The sequence below is a fragment of the Lycium ferocissimum genome, chromosome 2 (genome assembly GCF_029784015.1).
Source record: "Lycium ferocissimum isolate CSIRO_LF1 chromosome 2, AGI_CSIRO_Lferr_CH_V1, whole genome shotgun sequence".
Classification (NCBI taxonomy): Eukaryota; Viridiplantae; Streptophyta; class Magnoliopsida; order Solanales; family Solanaceae; genus Lycium; species Lycium ferocissimum.
Genome location: NC_081343.1, coordinates 69,188,861 through 69,208,784, shown reverse-complemented (window position 1 = coordinate 69,208,784; position 19,924 = coordinate 69,188,861). Strand labels below are relative to the sequence as shown.

At 34.1% G+C, this 19,924-nt stretch overlaps 3 protein-coding genes across 4 annotated transcripts; 1 reads left to right on the top strand and 2 right to left on the bottom strand.

Annotated features, from left to right (window-relative positions):
* The first annotated feature begins 2,849 nt into the window (after positions 1-2,849).
* LOC132047145 (DNA-directed RNA polymerase V subunit 5A-like) lies at positions 2,850-8,162 on the top strand. The gene is made up of 4 exons (XM_059438051.1): positions 2,850-3,223; positions 5,923-6,099; positions 6,759-6,872; positions 7,773-8,162. Exons 1-4 carry the CDS (start codon positions 2,957-2,959, stop codon positions 7,896-7,898), a joined length of 684 nt encoding a protein of 227 aa, XP_059294034.1. The 5' UTR covers positions 2,850-2,956; the 3' UTR covers positions 7,899-8,162.
* Positions 8,163-9,794: 1,632 nt separating this feature from the next.
* Positions 9,795-12,770, bottom strand: LOC132047144 (probable prolyl 4-hydroxylase 7). Of its 2 annotated transcripts, none has more exons than XM_059438049.1 (8): positions 11,981-12,770; positions 11,811-11,897; positions 11,646-11,703; positions 11,038-11,142; positions 10,837-10,894; positions 10,573-10,757; positions 10,426-10,486; positions 9,795-10,194 (listed from the first exon to the last, which is right to left on the bottom strand). In XM_059438049.1, the coding sequence occupies exons 1-8, from the start codon at positions 12,088-12,090 to the stop codon at positions 9,899-9,901; spliced, it is 960 nt and encodes a 319-aa protein (XP_059294032.1). In that variant the 5' UTR covers positions 12,091-12,770; the 3' UTR covers positions 9,795-9,898. The 2 variants fall into 2 exon arrangements, with proteins under 2 accessions (XP_059294032.1, XP_059294033.1); XM_059438050.1 differs by having other exon boundaries at positions 10,582-10,757.
* A 136-nt stretch (positions 12,771-12,906) lies between these two features.
* On the bottom strand, positions 12,907-19,924 carry LOC132047143 (glycerol-3-phosphate acyltransferase RAM2-like). The gene is given in 4 exon segments (XM_059438048.1): positions 12,907-13,434; positions 13,436-13,778; positions 15,277-15,316; positions 19,206-19,924. Coding segments are annotated over 4 exon segments (1,440 nt in total). The 5' UTR covers positions 19,746-19,924; the 3' UTR covers positions 12,907-12,917.

The window sequence follows — 19,924 nt, the reverse complement described above, 5'->3', positions numbered from 1 at the left end:
CAGAACCATCTGCAACATATACTCAAATGTTACACTGAATTGTCTCTTTCCTTAAATTTCCATCTGAAATGTATAGTCGTAGGCCATTTTTCGGGTCCTATCCTGTAATGTATGCTAACACAGAGATTGAGAGAAGTGAATGAACGAGAGTTTTTCTTCAACTTTTGGTGTTACAGATCCCATATTGTAGCATTTTTTCCAGGTTATGGGAAAAGCTCACAGTGACAATGGAGAGAACAGAGAAATGTTTTCAACTTTTCATGAAGATTTCGTATATATTACATAGCAGATGATTGACAAACTTGAATGTATCTAAAGGAGACACTGACAGAAAGATCAATGTGCATAGGATTCATTGAAAAAAAATGGATATCGACAGATAATTGTCATTGTGTAATCGTGATTCATGCTTGAGAAGAACATCCGAAATTCATCACAACACTATTAACAATTGGAACATGAAAATATAAAACAAGAAAAGCGAAAGAACAAGGACTCCCACAAAGCCTTTAGGATGCAGGAGTTCTAGCGCATCGTCCAAAAATGGCAATGAAAGAGCACCTTGGTGGCTTACTTTCCGATCTTGAAGTTGGTGTAGAAGCATAAGGATTCTCATTTGTCTCCATTCCCACAGATGGGGTGGCAACATTTGATACCTGAGAACTTCCAATTCCGTGAGCAGTGGCTGCTGCAGGCCCGCTTCCGCCAGGTCTATTATCCCAAATGTGGCCGGATGATCCTTGTCTCCGGAATGAGTATGATGATCTCTCTAACGTAGTCATGGATTTACCAATAATTGTTTGGATGTTTGATAAAATAATTCTCTCTACTTTTGTGGGATTATGTTTTACAATTGTTCATTGGTTCTTTTTAACTAATTTAACGGTTCTGTGGGCTATCCTATCTTTCACATTTTTTCCCCTCTTTATCTCTGCGCTAGGCACTTGGCATATTCTTGCATAGCTTATTATCTTTACATATGAAATAATTTAGCAGATCTTGCACAATTACAATGTAAAATTAAGAATGTGCCAGATAGGCAGCTTTTTATCCTAAGTTGAGCCCATTTTTGTGTATTTCCAATTAATAGTAATAGGTAACTTAGCTTCCGTTTGGCCATAAGTTTTTTTCAAAAATATTTTAAACATTATTTGGTTATAAAAAGTGACCAATTTTTGGTCAGTTTTTGAAGATGAATTTTTCATGTTTTAAAAAGTGGTTTACTAGTTTCTCAACTTTTGAAGTTTTCTACTTACAAAACTTCAACTTCTTTCATGTAAAATGCATGTCGAAACACTAATTTAACTTTCAAAATCATTTTTCATCTTATCTTCAAAAAACTTTTTTTTTTTTTTTTTGCAAGTTTCAACCAACTGTATGTCCAAACGCTAGCTTGTTAGAATGTGTTCGGTATGAAGTAAAATGTTTTCCATGAAAATAAATGGATTTCTTTGGCAGACTCTTTCTTTGAATTTGTTCTCAATATTGATGCAATTTGTTCATTTCCTTTACAGTTGCAATTGCCAAGGAAATCCTATCATTTGCAATGTGGGTTAGGTTTAAAATGGGTCTGATTAAACCGGTCATCAGGTTTGGATTTAAAAATGGGTGGATTTAATTTTTAAATTAAATAATATATGTGGTCAATTATAATAAGCCACATTACTTTTTTTAAAATTATAAAAAGGCATTAGGTTTAGGATGTTAGTTTGAGGAGTCAATTTCTCAAATGATCACTCAACTTAAGTAAATTACCCAGTTAAGTCATTTATCTTTTGTTTGTTCCTCATATGGTCATGCAACTTTATACATTAACCTTACAGAGTAACAAGGTCTAAAAGTCACTTTAAAAATAAAAGAAAAATGGCCAAAGTAGTCCTTCAAGTTTGAATTTCGATTAAAATAGTCCTTATTTTTTAACATAAAACACTAACAACATTTTTAATTATACAAAATAGTACAATTTTTAGTTCAACTCTAACAGTGGTATTAAAATTAACTACACACACAAAAAATTGTGACTTATAACTTTAGAAATAAAACAAAAACTTTTTCATTTTATCACTGCTAAAATAAAAGAATATGAAAAAGCACTCTATTTGCTTGGAAACTTAGGAGTTCAACAATAAAATAGCATTTTCTATTTATTCATTTTATGAGTAAATCTTTATTTCGATAAAATAGTTTAAATTAGTTGTTAGTTTCTTCTAGAAAGTATTATCCGGAAAATTCATAATTAATAAGGAAGACGATGAATTCCTTTAAACAAAAAACACTAGGTCCTAATAGGAAAAAAAATCATATGTAAAGATTAAACATAAAGGGTTTTCGTAAAGGAAAAAACATATATGCATATTGAAGGACATCATCTTAATAATATAAATCATTCGAACATCTCATAAAATGAGGAAATTCTATATCGGCATTGTGTACTAAATTTTTTTTTTTGTCAATCTTGTGATATTATTTGGGTGAAAATTATTCCCCCTCCAACCCTGCTAAAAAAATAAGACATCTCTCCCAATTTCAAACAAAAGTTCATCCTCCCTTTATCTCATTTAAAATTTTTAGCACCTATTAACCCTCTACGTTAACACTCTTCATTTCTTTTTACCTTTAAATATTATGATTTATTCTCTTTTTTTTATCAATTATTATGGACTTACATATCAGACGAACACAATCTAATTCACGAAGTAAGAAAGTGAAAAATAACCGGAGGACTATTATTATTCATGGTTAAAAAATAAGTGATGTTTTAAATCAAAGTTCAAACTTAAGGGACTACTTTGACCCCTTTTTTGTTTTTAAAATGACTTTTGGCCCTTATTAGTTTGTTTTTGGGGGGTACGCCATTTTCCATATTTTTGGCCCTGTCCATTTTAACAATTTTCAGCTGAGTGTTGTGCTAAAGTAGAAAGAAAAAACCTTTGTGTGTCCTCAAGGAAGAGCAGAAATGGATCTTAATGGGTTGGCTATGGATGTTGATGGGGAAAATTTAGGCACTTGTTTAACCAGCTTTGTTGATGATGGTACTGTTGAGAGTCACAGATACTTTCTTGCAAGAAAAACTATGCTTGAAATGCTTAAAGATCGTGGTTTTGCCATACCCAATTCAGAAATTGACACAACCCTTGAAGAATTTCGAGAGAAATTTGGTCAAAGACCTGACATTGAGCGCCTCAGAATCTCCACCATGCACAGGACTGACCTTACCAATAAGGTTACTTCTTACACCCTTAATTTGTTTTTCTGGTTTTGACTTGACACCGAGTTTAAGAAAGTAAAGAATACTTTTGAATTCTGTTGTGTTTGGTACGACTTTTCACGGAAAATAAGTGATTTCCGTACTCATTTTTTTCTTGCAATGGTACCCAAGTTGGAAAATATCATTTTAAAAGCATTTGCATACATTCAAACTAAAAATTATGAAGTTTTTAAATGCGGTGTGCAACTTCCGGTGGTGGGGTAAGGGTGGGAATAGGTGGGGGTAATGGGTGGGGGTGGGGGTAGGGGGGTGATGGGTAGGTGGGGGTGGGGTAAGGCAGGTAGGGTTGAGGGGTGAGGGTGGGGATGCGTTGGTGTGTTTTGACTGCTTTTCCTCAAATTTTAGGGAAAATATTAACTCCTATTTTGAGGAAAACATATTCCACAGAAAACATTTTCCAAGATATTTAGTGCAACCAAACAAGAGAAAATAGGAAAACATTTTCCATCATACCAAACACACCCTTAAATTAAAGATATGTAGAATGTACCAAAATGCCCTTTAATCTTGTGTCTTAAACGTTTCATGCGGAAAGTTGGAATTAAAAAGTTGCCAAAAAAGGAAAGAGTCGTTCTTTTTTAGACGGACTAAAAAGAAAATAAGACAAACAAATTGAAACGGAGGGAGTAGTAGTTACCCCTCTTTCCTTTCCTAGCTTCTTGTAGTGATAATTTGTGTGAAGTTTCAATCTTTTGCCTCATTGAAGCGTGTTAAGGAACTTTTGAGTTCTTTTCTTTTGGTAGTGAGCGAAAATTGGGGAATGATTAAGCTTGTTATGTTTGGTTTATAACTTGAAAGCAAGTTCCTCCTATCTGCCTGAGTCTTGGTGGGCAAAGTAACTTGACACCTGTGTTGGTGGGAGGTAGCAGGTAATCGGTGTAACAGTTGAGTTGAGGTTCAGAAACCCTGCCTAAGTCTTGGTGGGCAAAATTACTCGTTATCTGTGCTAACGGGAGATAACAGGTAGTTGGTGTAGTAGTTGAGGTTCAGAAAGCCTGTCTAAGCATTGGTGGGCAAAATTACTTGCGACTTGTGTTGGTGGGAGGGAGGTAGCAGGTACCTAGTACAATAGAGGTTCAAAAAAGCCTGCCTAAGCCTCGGTGGGCAAAATTACTCGTTATCTGTGCTAACGGGAGATAACAAGTAGTTAGTGTAGTAGTTGAGGTTCAGAAAAGCCTGTCTAAGCATTGGTGGGCAAAATTACTTGGGACTTGTGTTGGTTGCAGGTAGCAGGTACCTAGTACAATAGAGGTTCAAAAAGGCCAGCCTAAGCTTCGGTGGGCAAAATTACTCGGTATCTGTGCTAGTGGGAGCTACCAGGTATCCGGTATAATATTTGAGGTTCAGAAAAGCTGGCCTGGGATGTCACAGTGTAAAAAAGATAATAATAATAATGTTACAATTATTAAAAAAAAAAAAAAAAAAAGGATAATAATAATACTAATAAAAACTTGAAAGCAAGTTGCTTTGTGATTGGGTGATTTTGTTGGTAAGTATCCTTTTTGTTCTTGGTTGTATGGAAGATAATAGATGATATTGGGAGAAACTGATTTTAAACTGTACTTCCCCTTCCATTTGTATGACATTGTTACTATTTGGAGAGAGCTTTCGATTCACGTAACTTTTTCTGTAGTTTCTGAATGTAGGTCAATTTGTTTCCAATTGAGGAATCCGTGTCCGAATCCACAGAGCATTAGAAGCAATACTTCCGTGATAATTAGAAGCAGTCCTAAAATAGAGCTTGATTGGCAGTTTTTACGACTAGTATTTTCGTTTAGAAACTTATGGACCAACTCTAGAGAGCATAATATTTGAAAATTTAAGATTCTATGGTTAAGGTGATTGCACTACAAGATGGTTAAGCCAATTCTTTTGGTGGGCTAGGAACTTTGATGTAGTGAAAACTGAGATGTAGAATGATGCTTTACTTTTTTGCTTTCTAGCATGGTAAAGAAATTCTAAAATGTATGGTATTGAACTTTTTTTTTTTTTTTTTTTTTTTTTTTTTGACATGGGAACCCGCAGCCGCTATCTTTCGGGTGCGCACAGGGTAAATCCAGCTCCTGTGTAATAGCTCGCAAACCACACAGGAGAGATAACCCGTACTAGGCAAGCCCCGTGCGACGAGCTCGACCCAGAAGGCAAACTCCTTGCTATCGTAGGCAGGGGGTTTCGAACCTGAGACCTCCATTATGAAAGCCCCATGCTCAACCAACTGAGCCACCCTTGTTGGTATATGGTATTGAACTTTTTGCACTCTCTTTTGAGAGGTTGTTTCAGCAGCTCATCTCTGAGCTCCATATCCAAATTTCTCCTTTTGGGTTCATATATCTTCAAATTCCTTGTTAATTAGTTTCGGAAGTGCATCAATTCTGTTATGTCTAATGGATTTTATATGAAGAGAATGCGTTCTATGCATCCATAAGTCTTCTTATGGAAATTTGGAGGCTCGGCTGAGTTCAATAAAACATATGGAAACTCAAATCATCAAAATTGAAGAAGCCAAGAAACTTGTTATTGGTAGCAAATGGTATCCTTAGCTATATAGAAGCCTCAGTATTTTGGAAGATTGTCTTTGATGAAGGGACTATCAACTTTACATGCATGTGCTTCATAGATTTATTAACATCCTTGCATATTTGAACTGGTTGCAGGTTTTGGTCATCTTCTGTGGGCCAACTGCCGTGAAAGTGAATGTCATCCGCAGCATTTTAACTCAAATTATGAACAAGGAGTCTTTGACTCGGCTGATATTAGTCATTCAAAATCAAATGACTAATCCAGCTATGAAAGCTGTGGAGCTCTTCTCATTCAAAGTTGAAATTTTCCAGGTAAAGGGTTTTTTTCTTTTTGGTGTTTTTGGTGCGAACAGTTCTATTGCAGGGAATAAAATGGGGTACTTATTAGGTTATGAATTAAGATGTGTTCTGCATTTGCTTTAGATATGCTTGGAAGTGAGGTTAGATCTCAGAATTAATAAAGATTTGATTATCATTGGCATTTACCTAAGAATCTACAAAGAAAATCCTGATAGGTGTATGTTCAAAATGGCTTTCCCCATTTGAAGTCTCTTTTAGTTGCTTGGATCATTTAAAAATATTCTCCTTAAGGAAGGAAAGATTAGATTGTTAAGCTGGTTTTCTGTGAACTTCCACATGTTTCTACTGTTACCTGTCAAATAAGGGAAAAAAAAAATGAAAATTTCTTCCCTGTCTGGCTTAAAAGGATCTACATTTACTTGGTTATTTTCTACCCCTTAATATTTTTTTCTGCTGAGACAGGTTCCAAGCTCTATTATTTCCGTTTGATGAAGGTTCCGTTGTATTTGGTCAAAATTTATTTTCCTTCTTTAGCTCTTACTAATATTAGGAAAGGACTAAAAACGCTTTACTTATATTAAGGAATATAAATGAATTTTATGCAAGCAATAAACATTATGTCTCAGCAATATGCTAAGTGTCTGGCTCCTCCTATGTGCAAACTCTTTCAGATCACCGACTTACTTGTCAACATCACAAAACATGTTTTAAAGCCAAGGCATGAGTTGTTGACCGATGCAGAGAAAGAGAAGCTGTTGAAGAAATACAACTTGGAAGAGAAGCAGGTTTGCCTTTGAATTTGCAGAAATGTTCCTGTATATCAGTATAACTGTGCATCTCCTTAGTTCATCTGTTGAACCTAAGCTTTCTATTAAAGCTTGAATCCTAGCTTCCTCAGTTGAGTTTAGCTAGATAAACAATTTTCTATCATCTCTTTTTCTGATAACTTCACTTGAAAAAAGGACTTGCTGATAAATTCCCGAAAGGCAAAGATCATTTTCTCATACATTTTACAGTCCATAATCTGGTAAAATCAATATCTCCTTGCTATGGCCAGAATAGTTTGTGCCATCTAGGCTCTACAGTTAGTAAAAGTCGGTCATTTTTTATCCCCACGGGGGATGGTTGCGATGCTGAGTTGTTCTCACAGTAAGGCAGGATCCTAGATACTGTGACATTTTGAGCCAAGACCTGGAATTCTTTTGCATTAACAGGAGCCTTCTAATACTTATCTTTCTTGATGAGTGCCTTCTAATTGTTAGTAGAACAGTGTTAGTGACTTCTCTGCATTTTTAAAAATAAATGTATGTTCGTCATTACCCCTTTTACTGCAAGGGTGAAATGATCCAAATGCTGTTCTAAAGCTTTTAGTTTATGTATATATAGACTGCTGCCTTTTCATTCTCGATCTTTTATAGACCCTTACCTTTTTCTATGAACGGGAGGTGGTACTTTCCCTGTCTCAATTGAAACCACACTAGCTATCAGAAGTTAATAGGTGAAGGAACGGGTTATTGCCTTTTCATCTTATGCAGAACAATGGTATTCGTGCTGTGCACTCTCTCTAATGATCTCAGCAGAAATTCGTAGTTCATATGGCTACCACTTTTTCCTTCTAAAATTATCAATATAGTTTCATTTATCTTAATGTTTCTGAGTGTTGTTCTTGTATTGATGTTTTCCAGCTACCACGGATGTCTCAGAAGGATGCAATTGCTCGGTATTATGGACTGGAGAAGGGGCAGGTGGTGAAGGTCACGTACAGCAGTGAAATCATCGAGACACATGTTACCTATCGCTGTGTCTGGTGATGCAACAATGTAAATCTTCCGTCGTATGTTTTAACTTTCTCCAACTCCCTCTTCCATCCCCTTTTGGTTCCCTTCTTGACCTTCGCTCAAATTAAGAGCATGTCGTAGTATGTTAGTACACTATGTAGTAGTATGCCCAGATTGTCTTAAACTTCAAACTTTTGTGCTAGTAGGGGTGATGGTGGCTACTCTAATCTGCAAAATTGACCGTGTTGCAATGTAAATTGTAATAGGAGTTTAAAGCAGCTCTTCTTAACTTTTGCATTTGGGTATCTTTACTAACTTACATTAGCGAAGAGTTTAATTTCGATATACTCCTAGTGTAAAAGAATTTTACACAGATCACTGAAAAGGCAATTACGGATAACATGAACAAGATTTTTGTCTTTAAATTAGGACAGGATATAAAAGTTATTCATACCTAAACTATATCGTGAATGTTTATTGACAGCAAGATCATCATGTTTTATGGTTTATCACTCTTTCGTTAACAAGAAAAAAATTCGTGTTATTATTATTTTTTAATCATCTGGTTTGATTAGTCATATTAATTTGATATGTTTCAATTGCACCATCAAATCCGTCGTCCAATCTGACATTTGATAATCTTATCATTATAAATATAACGATCTAAATTCTTCAGGCATAAGATCTATTTTATATGTAAAAGAGAACAACGAAGTTACTCATCAAAATGACTACTGCTTAGTTAGCTGTTTGCACGAGATATCCCATATGTTCTATAAAGAACGACATGTTCATAATATAAGAGTCAAAACGTTTAGCTTTTTAGTCTGAACTTGAACAGCCATTCGTTAACTTTATCAAGCAAAAGTTCAAAACTAAAATTAAATGAAAATAACTATTTATTACTATTAGTCATAGTGTTTTATAGTTAGAGGTTTTTGAAAATTATTTATAATATAGTAGCCGAAAAAAAAAGAAGTTTAACTCTTCAAATATAATGATGTATAAAATAAGATATTAAGAGTATTCATTTTGAGCAGAAATTCGGCTTCAAAAATTGTTCTTTACACAATTTTAGATTAGAAAGAGGTGCAATTTTCAAGTCTCATCTTGCCTCCATAGATCAGAAAATTCGCATATTTGACGTCTTATCGAGGATTTTTTTCAGCAAGAAGTTCATGATTTTAATCATACTGGCCAACTATCCAGCTGGGCACATATCTACTCTTCGAATTACAAGCCATTTGATTAAGAATTTTGACCCTTTCTATAATTCTAACAAGCGAGATGAATCAGATTAGAGAGACCCGTCAATGTGCAATTCCATATTAAGGGACTTCATTCGTCAATACCGTTCTCTTCCCTTCAATTGAGTTTGCTTGACTTAGGTTTACACTTTTTTATTAATTGTGGTGCTCGAATCAACTTGTACAAATATGATTGTTTTAACGCATACCTAAAATCTCCCACATATGTACTGAATAAGATCCGCCAAGGTTTAGTCAAATGAAAAGAATTCATCTAGAACTTTTCGTCTTGGTTGGAATTTGAACCTTGATCATCTATTGTGCTCGCTTGGGTATTAATACCAGGGGCGGAGATAAAGATAAGGAAGGGGGCTCAAGTGAATCTTTTTGTTCCGGAATTACATTGGGCAAGTAGGGTAATAAACAAATTCTTTTGTAGATATATAAGTTGTTGAATCCCCTTAACATATTATAAGGGAAGTTTCTAAGTATGACACTTTTGCATTTTTTTTGAATCCCTTGTTAGGATTCCTAGCTGTTTCACTGATGCTTATATCAGATGTTTAGTGGGTCTGTGTGCTGAGTTCAAGCGTGCCGTTGGATTTAGCTCGAGTTATATATTTGTAGTTGAATCTTTTTGAAATTTATACTAAGTAGTAAGTACAACACTAACAATTGCAGGTGTTGGAAAAGTATTCCGTTCATTCTAGTATGTAATCAAACATACACAGCAATCCAGGATGCACTTTTCTCTATTGGTAAACTGATGTAGAAAACTCATTCCTGTCATGAGCACACATTACAGCTTTTCCTACAATGACCTATAAAATCTTCAGTGCCCAACATATATGAAGGATTTTTATCACATTCACCAGCAGCTGCCCAACCGGAGCAGTCAGGATCCTCATCGACACACCCATCCGTTGATGGAATACTGTCATAGGACCTTACATGAATCCACTTCGTTGCAGACCACTTCTCGCCTTCAATCACCGGGCAACTTCCGTGCAAACTCAAAAGATCAGTTGTTGCATTAGGATGTAGACTGAAAAACAACAATGCGTCGCCCTTCCTTGGTTTTACTGCAAAGAAGACAACATGTCAGAATAAGTATAGTCTCACTTAATTTATGTGTCGCTTTTATTCAAAGGACGATACAGCCTATTTCAATGTATTCAACTAAATCTAGTATTTTCAATACGGAACATAAATATACACTGAATATCACTAAAATTTCAACCGTTCAACGAATATGCTGATGGACACCTATTAGTCTACAGATTTTACATTAATTTGTATGATGCCAGACGTACCTGCATAGCCATATTTAGCACAATCAGACCAGTTATCACCCTTTATCTGAGATTCTGCAGCCTGTAGGTTTCAATAACAAAGAAGAAAATAATTTTTTCGTCTCTAATAGTGGAAATGAAAAATGAGAAAAGTCATGTATACAGAACTGGAGTAACCTCTGATCTAGGAAAAACTGTTTCTCCACCCTTTTCAACATCTGATAAATACATAAGGACAGTAGCCACGCGATTACCACCTATCTCTTGATTAACCTTGTCTATAAAGAAATCATGATGTGGCTCGTATTTTTGCCCGCGTTCATAACGTAATATCTGAATTGGTTCTCCATTCTCTGGATGACTAGTTCCCGTAAAATTAAGAATTTATAGTGATGAAGCCAATCAATGTCATACATAGAAGTACCAAAATACCTTCTGGGAGAAATGTCCAGGCAGCTATTCTGGCCTCCACATTAGCAACAACTTCATCCTTTAAAGAAGATTAACAAAAGTTAAGTGATCTTTCTCATCTAATCTAAGTAGTTTAAAGAAAATTAACATTCAACATTAAATATCCCCTAGTGGTAAAGTACTGAAAAGGAAAGTGATATATAGCAACATAGATGAGAGAACCTGAGCCTTGTCTAGAAATGCGCCAAAGCTTGTCCGAAGTTCACTCTCAATGGCCTCTCCTGATTCATTATCAGTTACCATGGATTTCTCCAGGTTATCTTTAGCCTATTCGTATACATTCACCAAAGCAGATATGAATGAAAGGCGAAATATTTAGAAGCAAAATAGTTTGGAAATGATTAGGGCCTGAATAGATATAGAAGACGCTAAAACATTATATCCAATAGAGGTGTAGTTGATTGATGGGGAAACAAAAATAGTTGTAGTAACTAAACACTCAAGTAATAGTGTTTATAAGAAATTATTTTCCCTTTTAACGACACAAAATGACCTTTGGTTGCATTACTAAAGCTACGGCCGGATCTACAATATTATGTACGGGTTCAAACGAATTAGAAGCTTTCGCTTAGACCCTTTATTTGTATTAGAAAATTCATTAATATTTAATTACGAACTCAGTAACCAAAAAGAGAAATGGGTTTAGTGGCAAGTTCTGAACTCATAAATTTCAAATCCTGGTTCAGCCATTATGTCTAAAGCTCCCAAATTTCAGAAATAAAGAGAGGGAATAAAAAACAGCTGCTGCAAGAAAGAGGACAAAGGCTAACCAGAGAGATGAGATGATCACACTCTTCATTTGTCAAAAACTTCCTATATATGAAAGCTCTGCATAATTCAAAATCATTACCAGAGCTCGATCACATAAATATGCATCCTTTGCAATTCTCTGGATATCTCACATACCAGCCATATAAAAGGATTACTAAACAAACCTGGGGTGCCATGACATTTGAGTGACCTGTCTTGGATCAATTGAAGCTGACCAAGAATCAGTAGTCAATTTCAAAATCGACGGTTTTCTGAAGCAAAAAAAAAAGCATCATAAACATTCTTTAAAGTTGTAACAGTAAGAGGAAAAAGGGAAACTGGAGATAGGAATTACATTTCTTCATTGCCGCTCCATAAGGAAGATCGAAGAGAAGATTGAGAGAGGTGAGGAAAAACGGCAGTGAAACATAGGGAGAATAGAAGAACAACAAGACGATAATCCATCAAACAATGTACAGAGTTACACTTCTTTGGGACAGTGTTGTGCTTTGTTTCGCAATTGAAAGATTTTCTCTAGTTGTAGGAAGTAAATTTGTTTCCATTTGGAAAACTATTTCGTGGATTACTTTTCTTTTCTGTTATTCGATTAAGGTAAGTAATTTAATTATACTGCTAGTGTACAATGTGAAAATGGAGAAAGTGGTAACAACATTGAACATAAAAAGTAAGATAATTATAGAGGAAAGTAATTTAAGCCTACCACTGACTTCAGATTTTTTTGGAAGAAAAATTGAAGCTTTTATATTACAAACAGTCAAATATCAGTTGACTATTATAACTCCTTTTCCATTCTATTCAAGAAAAAAATATACTATCGGCATCTTGATCTTATTGTATTTGTTGCACCTAACACTGTAAACAATTATTCCGAAGATTTTTTTTGAATTTGACTGACCGGTAAAATTTAATTCAGAAAATTATGTTCACTCTGCTTCAAGAAAATGAAAGAAAAAAAGTTCACGGCACTGTGGTTGAACTATCTATTCTTATACACTTCATTTCTAGGCCTCATTTAAGGTGATCTTTTCAATTAGTCAACAGCACACTAGATAGAAATGTAAAAAATAGACTTAAAAGAAACCGAATGTACTTCTATTTAAACAGTTCGTATCTTTAATTATGTGGTAATTTTTACATATTTTTCTTCGAAGAGTTTATTTGTTCTTATCAAGACAACGAGTGCACTGGTTTATTTCGGTTTTCTAATAAAGTGCTTACTGTTTATGTCTATAAAATTTGGAACAACACAAGTGAAGACTCTTGAAGACAAATTAAACTTTTCTCTGTAAGCAACCCATAACTTTCTTGCGTGCTAGTCCATTTTTTGCTGCCACTGTTCCATCATTTCCAGCCAAAGCCCTGTACTTATCCTTCCTAGTAAAATTGGTGCACTCATAAGATAATATTGCAGCGATCGTCCTCTGTATATAATTCGCCACATCATAGCTTGATTTTCCAGCTCTACAAGTCAAGTCATATGGCAATTTATTCAAAAACGTCACTTCATATGCAGGACTAGGATTCATGAAGAAATAAAAAGGGTCCATTCCTTTCCAACCCCTAGCCGTCGTGCCATGGAACATGCTCATTTTATTAGACATTGCAACGGGGACAATCTCGTCAGTTAATTCCGCGAATAAGGCTGAAAATCTTAGTAAAAATGGTTCTCTACTTGTTGTCCCTTCAGGGCATATAACCAAATCACCTTCTTCCAATAGTTTTTTAATCATATTAGCATCCGTTACACGGTCACGGGTAAGGCGAACCGTTTTAATAGGTGAAATGATATAGTCGTGACAACGAGTAAGTGACCGCGGTGATGGGCCTACCAAGGGCCGTTGAGAGAAAAATTGGGTCAAGAAGAGTTCGATGGGAGCAAATGAAAAGGACACCGGTTTGACCGGTGGATTTTTGGGCCGGAGGAGGTGGGTTGCCTTTTACTTTGACCCGAACACCAAGAGCCCAAAAGGCGTAATAGACTAGTGGCATTGGTAGGAGTGCACCCGCGGCTATACGCAAGCAGGTTAAGAGGAAGCCCACTGGGATCCAAAGAATTATCATGAGTGCCATTGACGGGCCTGGTTTTTGAACAAGTCGGCCATCATGGAAAACTATAGGCTTTAGTAATTTCTCTTGGCTCATGGGTAAAGGTGGCAACCGGTTCGGCGTAACCGGTTTTAACCGGTAACCGGACCGTTTAAACCGGAACGAACCGAACGGTAGAACCGGTTAACCGGTTCCGGTTAACCGTGTTTTTGTTTACACGGTCCCCGGTTCGATTTTTTGGAAACCGGAGCAGGTTAAGCCGGTAAAACCGGAACCACAGTTAAACCGGTAAAATTAAAAAAAAAAAAAAAAAATGAAAGTATATATAGTATATAAATATATATAGTATATATATAAAGTATATATAGTATATATAGTAGATATGTATATATATAAGTATATATAGTATATATAGTAGACATGTATATATAATATATATATAAGTATATATAGTATATAGTACATATATATACATATAAGTATATAAGTAAGTATATATAGTATATAGTACATATATATAAGTATATATAGTATATATATTAAGTTATACACATATATAAGTATATATAGTATATAAATATATATAGTATATATATTAAGTATATATAGTATATATAGTAGATATGTATATATAGTATATATATAAGTATATATAGTATATAGTACATATATATACATATTAGTATATAAGTAAGTATATATAGTATATAGTACATATATATAAGTATATATAGTATATATATTAAGTTTATATAGTATATATAGTAGATATGTAGATATGTATATATAGTATATATATAAGTATATATAGTATATATAGTAGATATGTATATATAGTATATATATAAGTATATATAGTATATAGTACATATATATACATATAAGTATATAAGTAAGTATATATAGTATATAGTACATATATATAAGTATATATAGTATATATATTAAGTTATACACATATATAAGTATATATAGTATATAGTGTATATATAGTATATATAGTATATATAATATATAGTGTATATATAGTATATATATTAAGTTATACATATAGATAAGTATATATAGTATATAGTACATATATAAAAGTATATATATTAAGTTATACATACATACATATATATATATGTATATATATATATATATATATATATATATATATATATATATATATATATATATATATATATATATATATATTATATATATATATATATATATAGTTATATATATATATATATATATATATATATATAAGTATATATAAGTTATACATATATATGTATACGAAAAACACTATTACGTATTATTTGACTTGCTGTTAGTACATTAGATCGGTAAATATTTAAACTTTAATTATAAACTTGTATAACATATGTAAATATAGCTACAATATACTAATAAATACTATAATATATATATATAATACAAAAAACAAAAAAAAAAATAGATTTTAACCACTCCAAACCGGATTTGGTTCCGGTTTGGAGTTTAAAACCGTTTAGCCGAACCGGAACCGGTTAAGCGGTTGTTTTTTAACCGGAACCGGTTCCTTAACCGGTTCCGGTTGGAACCGGTTGCCACCTTTACTCATGGGCTTCACACTAGGCACTATGTAACTTTCCTGCAAAGACTAATAAAACACGAGTTATATTATAGGGATAACTACATAGCATAACTAACATTAGTACATATTTATATTTAGTAGCTATAGTTTAAAATAAATACATTCCATAGCTAATAATTATATGATAAATACAACTTATAGCTATATATATATATAAAATAAAATACCCCATCATCACATTATTCACTTCCAACCAAATCCTCCCATCTCTCTCTCTCCCCCCTCTCCCCCACCCATGCTCTGTCGCCGGCAAACTTTTACGGTCAGATCCGGTCAGATCTTGGCCGGATCTGACCGGATATACATCGGATCTTCACCGATTGGCCTCTCGTCCTTCTCCGGCGAACTTTTACAACAGATCTTGGCTGGAGCTCTTCAAATAACATCAAAGACACATAAATTCAAATTGAGGAAGTTATTACTCTTGCTGTAGTTGGGATAATTCATAAACCAGACCCTTATTACTGTACTTTGTAATGAATGTTTTCAGGAAAGCAACAAACGGGGCACTCCACATACAAAATCAAACAAAAATTTCCCAACTGAACATTGACGCCGCCATAAGGGTTGTTGCTGCGAAATTTCGAGCAGCCGGAAATCGTTGACAGATCTGGAAAAGTCGTTGACAGATCTGGAAAAGTGTTCATCGTCGTCGAAAAGTGTACATCGTCGTTGAAAATCGTTGACAGATCTGCAAAAAACGGGGCACTCCATATACATCAGATCTTCATCGTCGACAAGTGTTGCTTTGTCGGAGTTTGGCCGACGGTGACTTTTCCGGTCAAATTCCGGTACCGGATCTGAAAAATCAAGTTTCTTTTTCAGTGTATTCATTAATTTTTTAGCATACAATTCATTGTATTCATTAATTTTTTCGCTATATTTGTCGTATATTTACCGTGTATACAATGTTTTTCACTTGTATTTATTAATTTTTTGGTGTATCTATATTGTATACGCTTTTTTAACTTTGTATCCGTTGTATACATATCGAAAAATACGATGTTTTTGTGTAATTATTGGTGTGTATGTATTCGCTTTTTACTTGTTGTATTCATGAATAAAATAAGCCAATTTATGAATACGATAATTATTTCATGAATACGGTGGGAAAAAAAATTATTTTAGTCATGAATACGGTGAAAACAAAAATTGAATACGAAGAAAAAAATGAATACAAAGAACAAAAAAAAAGTAGCTACAAGCTGTAAATAAGCAAAATGTTGCTATGCCAGATTTTTAACCCTTAAAATGTAGTCATTTATGAAATTTTCCCTATATTATATTATATCCGATTCAGGCTATATTTCTACTATACTAGAAGAGTGGGTTGGATCGTCGTCCACCCATTCTTCTAATATAGTTAAATAAAAAAAAAAGGTGGGGCCCACTCTTCTACAATAGTAGAAATATAAAAATTAAAAAAAATAAGGTGGGGTCCACGTGAAGAAGTAGGAGATAATTGCAAAAAAAAAAAGGACATTTAAATAATGATAATAAATTCAGAAAATGGTAAAGGTACGCTTAGAGAAAATTTAAAGAAGAGAAATTCATGAAAAAAGAAAGGCATAATACATAAACAAACTTGGTCTGAGATGGCAATTATGCCCTTCAACTTTGGGTGTGCACAAGTAGGCACCTCAACTTGTCTAAAGTTGAACATGTGAACACAAATGCTGACATGGCACTAATGTGGCACATAAATTTTGGAGGGCCACATCATTGCCATGACAGTGCAACGTCAGAATTTGTGTTTACGTGTTTAATTTTATACAAGGTAAGGTGCCTACTTGTGCACACCCAAAGTTGGAGGGCATAGTTGCCAGCTGAGGCCAAGTTTAAGGGCATGTTTATGTATTATGCCAAAAAGAAATAACGATTTAAATTGAACACAAAAACCTCTAAAGAAATCATAAAATCAAAAGATTTAAAACTTATACCTTTGGGTATAAGTTTAGACACATACGTCTCACACAAATAATGAGGAATAACATCAAAAAGACGAAATATAAACGGTCAAGAAACGTATACACATATTTTCTTAAAATGATGAAGTTGGTCTATACTTAAAAATTTAAGACTACAGCAGATGCTAACACATGAAAGCGCTTTTCAGCGTTGTTGAGTAGAAAGTGATGGTGGTATGAAACTCGGTAGGAGAAGGTGTATTTCAAATCTTTCAATTGGAGAACCAAATCAGGAAAGTCATATATGGGAGAAGCGGACTAAGTAAAATAATTTATTGATATTTTCAGTTAATTGAATTATAATACTTTCTATAATAAAAATTTCATAATTATATTACTAAAAGGTACTCTCTGTCCTAATTTATGCGACGTAGTTTGACTAGGCACGAATTTTAAAAAAAGAAAGGAAAGATCTTTGAAACTTGTGGTCTAAAACAAGTCATAGATATTTGTGTGGATTTAAATCATTTCATTAAAGGTAAAAGGGGAAGTTTCAAGTTAAATGATTTCTAAACATAAAAATATATCATTCTTTTTAAGACAGACTAAAAAAAAAAAGTGTGGTATTATTTTTTATGTTGGGGCACGGACTTTCATCATCTAGTGCATTGATAAATGTAATTTTTTTATACTGTCAAGATATTTTAAAATTGGATAATAATTTTTGTCAAAATTCTAAGTTGTGTCAATCATAAAATTTATCTATAACTATATGTGACTTGATGGCGTAAAAATTTTCTACATCACTCGTGCATAAAACTTAAACACTAGTCTTTCATACTCTAGTGTGAAAACACAACCTTTCTATGCTAGTACTCACGCTGTCGATCTGTCCCAATTTATGTTTAGCATTTTTTTTAGTATGTAAGAAAAAGAAAAGTATATATAATTATTAATTAACTTTAAATATCTCATTTTATCTTTAATGAGATGATTTTTATAGTAACACAAATATCAACTTATTTTAGACCACAAGTTTCAACAGCTTTTTTATTTTTTTAAAAAAAGGGAGGCGGCGGCGGGGGGGGGGGGGGGGGGGGTGCAAAGGGTCAAATTGGAAGTCTGACTTGGACTCCACAACACAAAAAAATTAGCCACGTCAACTCCACGTAGGCTCTCAAACCCAATTATTTTAACCCGTAATCCGTTTTCCCATCCCATAAAATCATACAACCCGAAGCTTCTGCTTTTCTAATTTCGCTACAAAATTTCTGGGTTTTTCTTGGGACTGACAATTTTACCAGAAAATTTAATTCTTTGAGAGGGGTTTAGGGTTTATCTATTTTCCTAAATTGTTCAACAGATGCCTTGGCTTAGTCCAGATATGTATATTAAGGTGGAGAAGAATGTTAAAAGGGAGAGTTCTGATGCTGCTGAATTCAGTTTTTATGCTATACTTGTATGACCCATTTGTATAAAATCATCACAAAAACAAGCCCTTTTTGTTGATTTTCTATTATCCGAAGGGGGTGTTCTCATATCCTATCGCCCTGTTGAGCAGAGTCTCTGCAATTATATCTTGGGATTGGCCATGAGAAATATAGTCCAAATAGTTTACCAATTTGTATGAACTATTTTGAATCTAAAATAAAATGGACTAGGGTTTTATGATTTTATGAGATAGAGAAACAGGTTACGAGTTAAAATAATTGGGTTTGGGAGCCTACGTGGATCTAATGTGACTAATTTTTTTGTGTTATGGAGTCCAAGTCAGACTTTCATCCTATAAGGACAAATTTATCAAGTATCCTAACGGGGAGGACAAATTTGATCCCAAATGACGGAGGGCAAATTTAAATTATAAATCATACTTGGAGTAGACTAAAAGCTAAAAGAAATTTAAGTATAAAATGTACTATCAGTCAACAAAATCAAAAAATAATAATGTCACGTAAAATTAGATCAGAGGAAGTGCAAACCTTGCATAAATTCATCACGGGAAAATCAGTCTTGCGATCACCAAGTCCAGTATCTGGTACAGATTTAGAACCAAAGGCCTTTTGAAGAGCCACAAACTTGTTCTCACCAACAAGAATTCCAGGTTCATTTACAAATCCAGTAGCTCTTCCTTTATACGTACACATCTCTGTCCCAATAACCATATCAACACCTAAATATTCCTTCAAAAACGCTTCGACCATAATCCTAGGATTCGCCGTTAGAACACACCTTTTCCCACTAGGCGAAAAAACACGCCATGTCTCAGGGTGCAAATCGCTCGAATAAAACTTTGGTAACACAGCGCGTGCCACGGACTCTATATCGGACACTTTCATACCAACAAATGTTGCAAAAATTAGGACACGAATGCCTGCGGACTCGGAGATGAAATAGTATAGTAGTCCAGCTAAAGGTGATGCTAGGACCAAAAAAAGAAGCCTAAAAATACCACCAGCTTCAAAAGCAACAAGTGCAAAATAAGGGAAAGTGCTATGCCCAACAAGTAAAGTTCCATCCATGTCTTCTACTACTGTGTGATCTTCTCGTCCCTTTGATTCACATTGTTGGATTGTAGGAAATTTACGAGAATTTATTTTAGCAATCGGCTTTGAGTTGTATTAAGTGCTAATTAATGGCAGTTATCAATTCTAATTAGGGGGTGTTAAATTCGATTGACTTTCTTCTGCCTTAGATATAG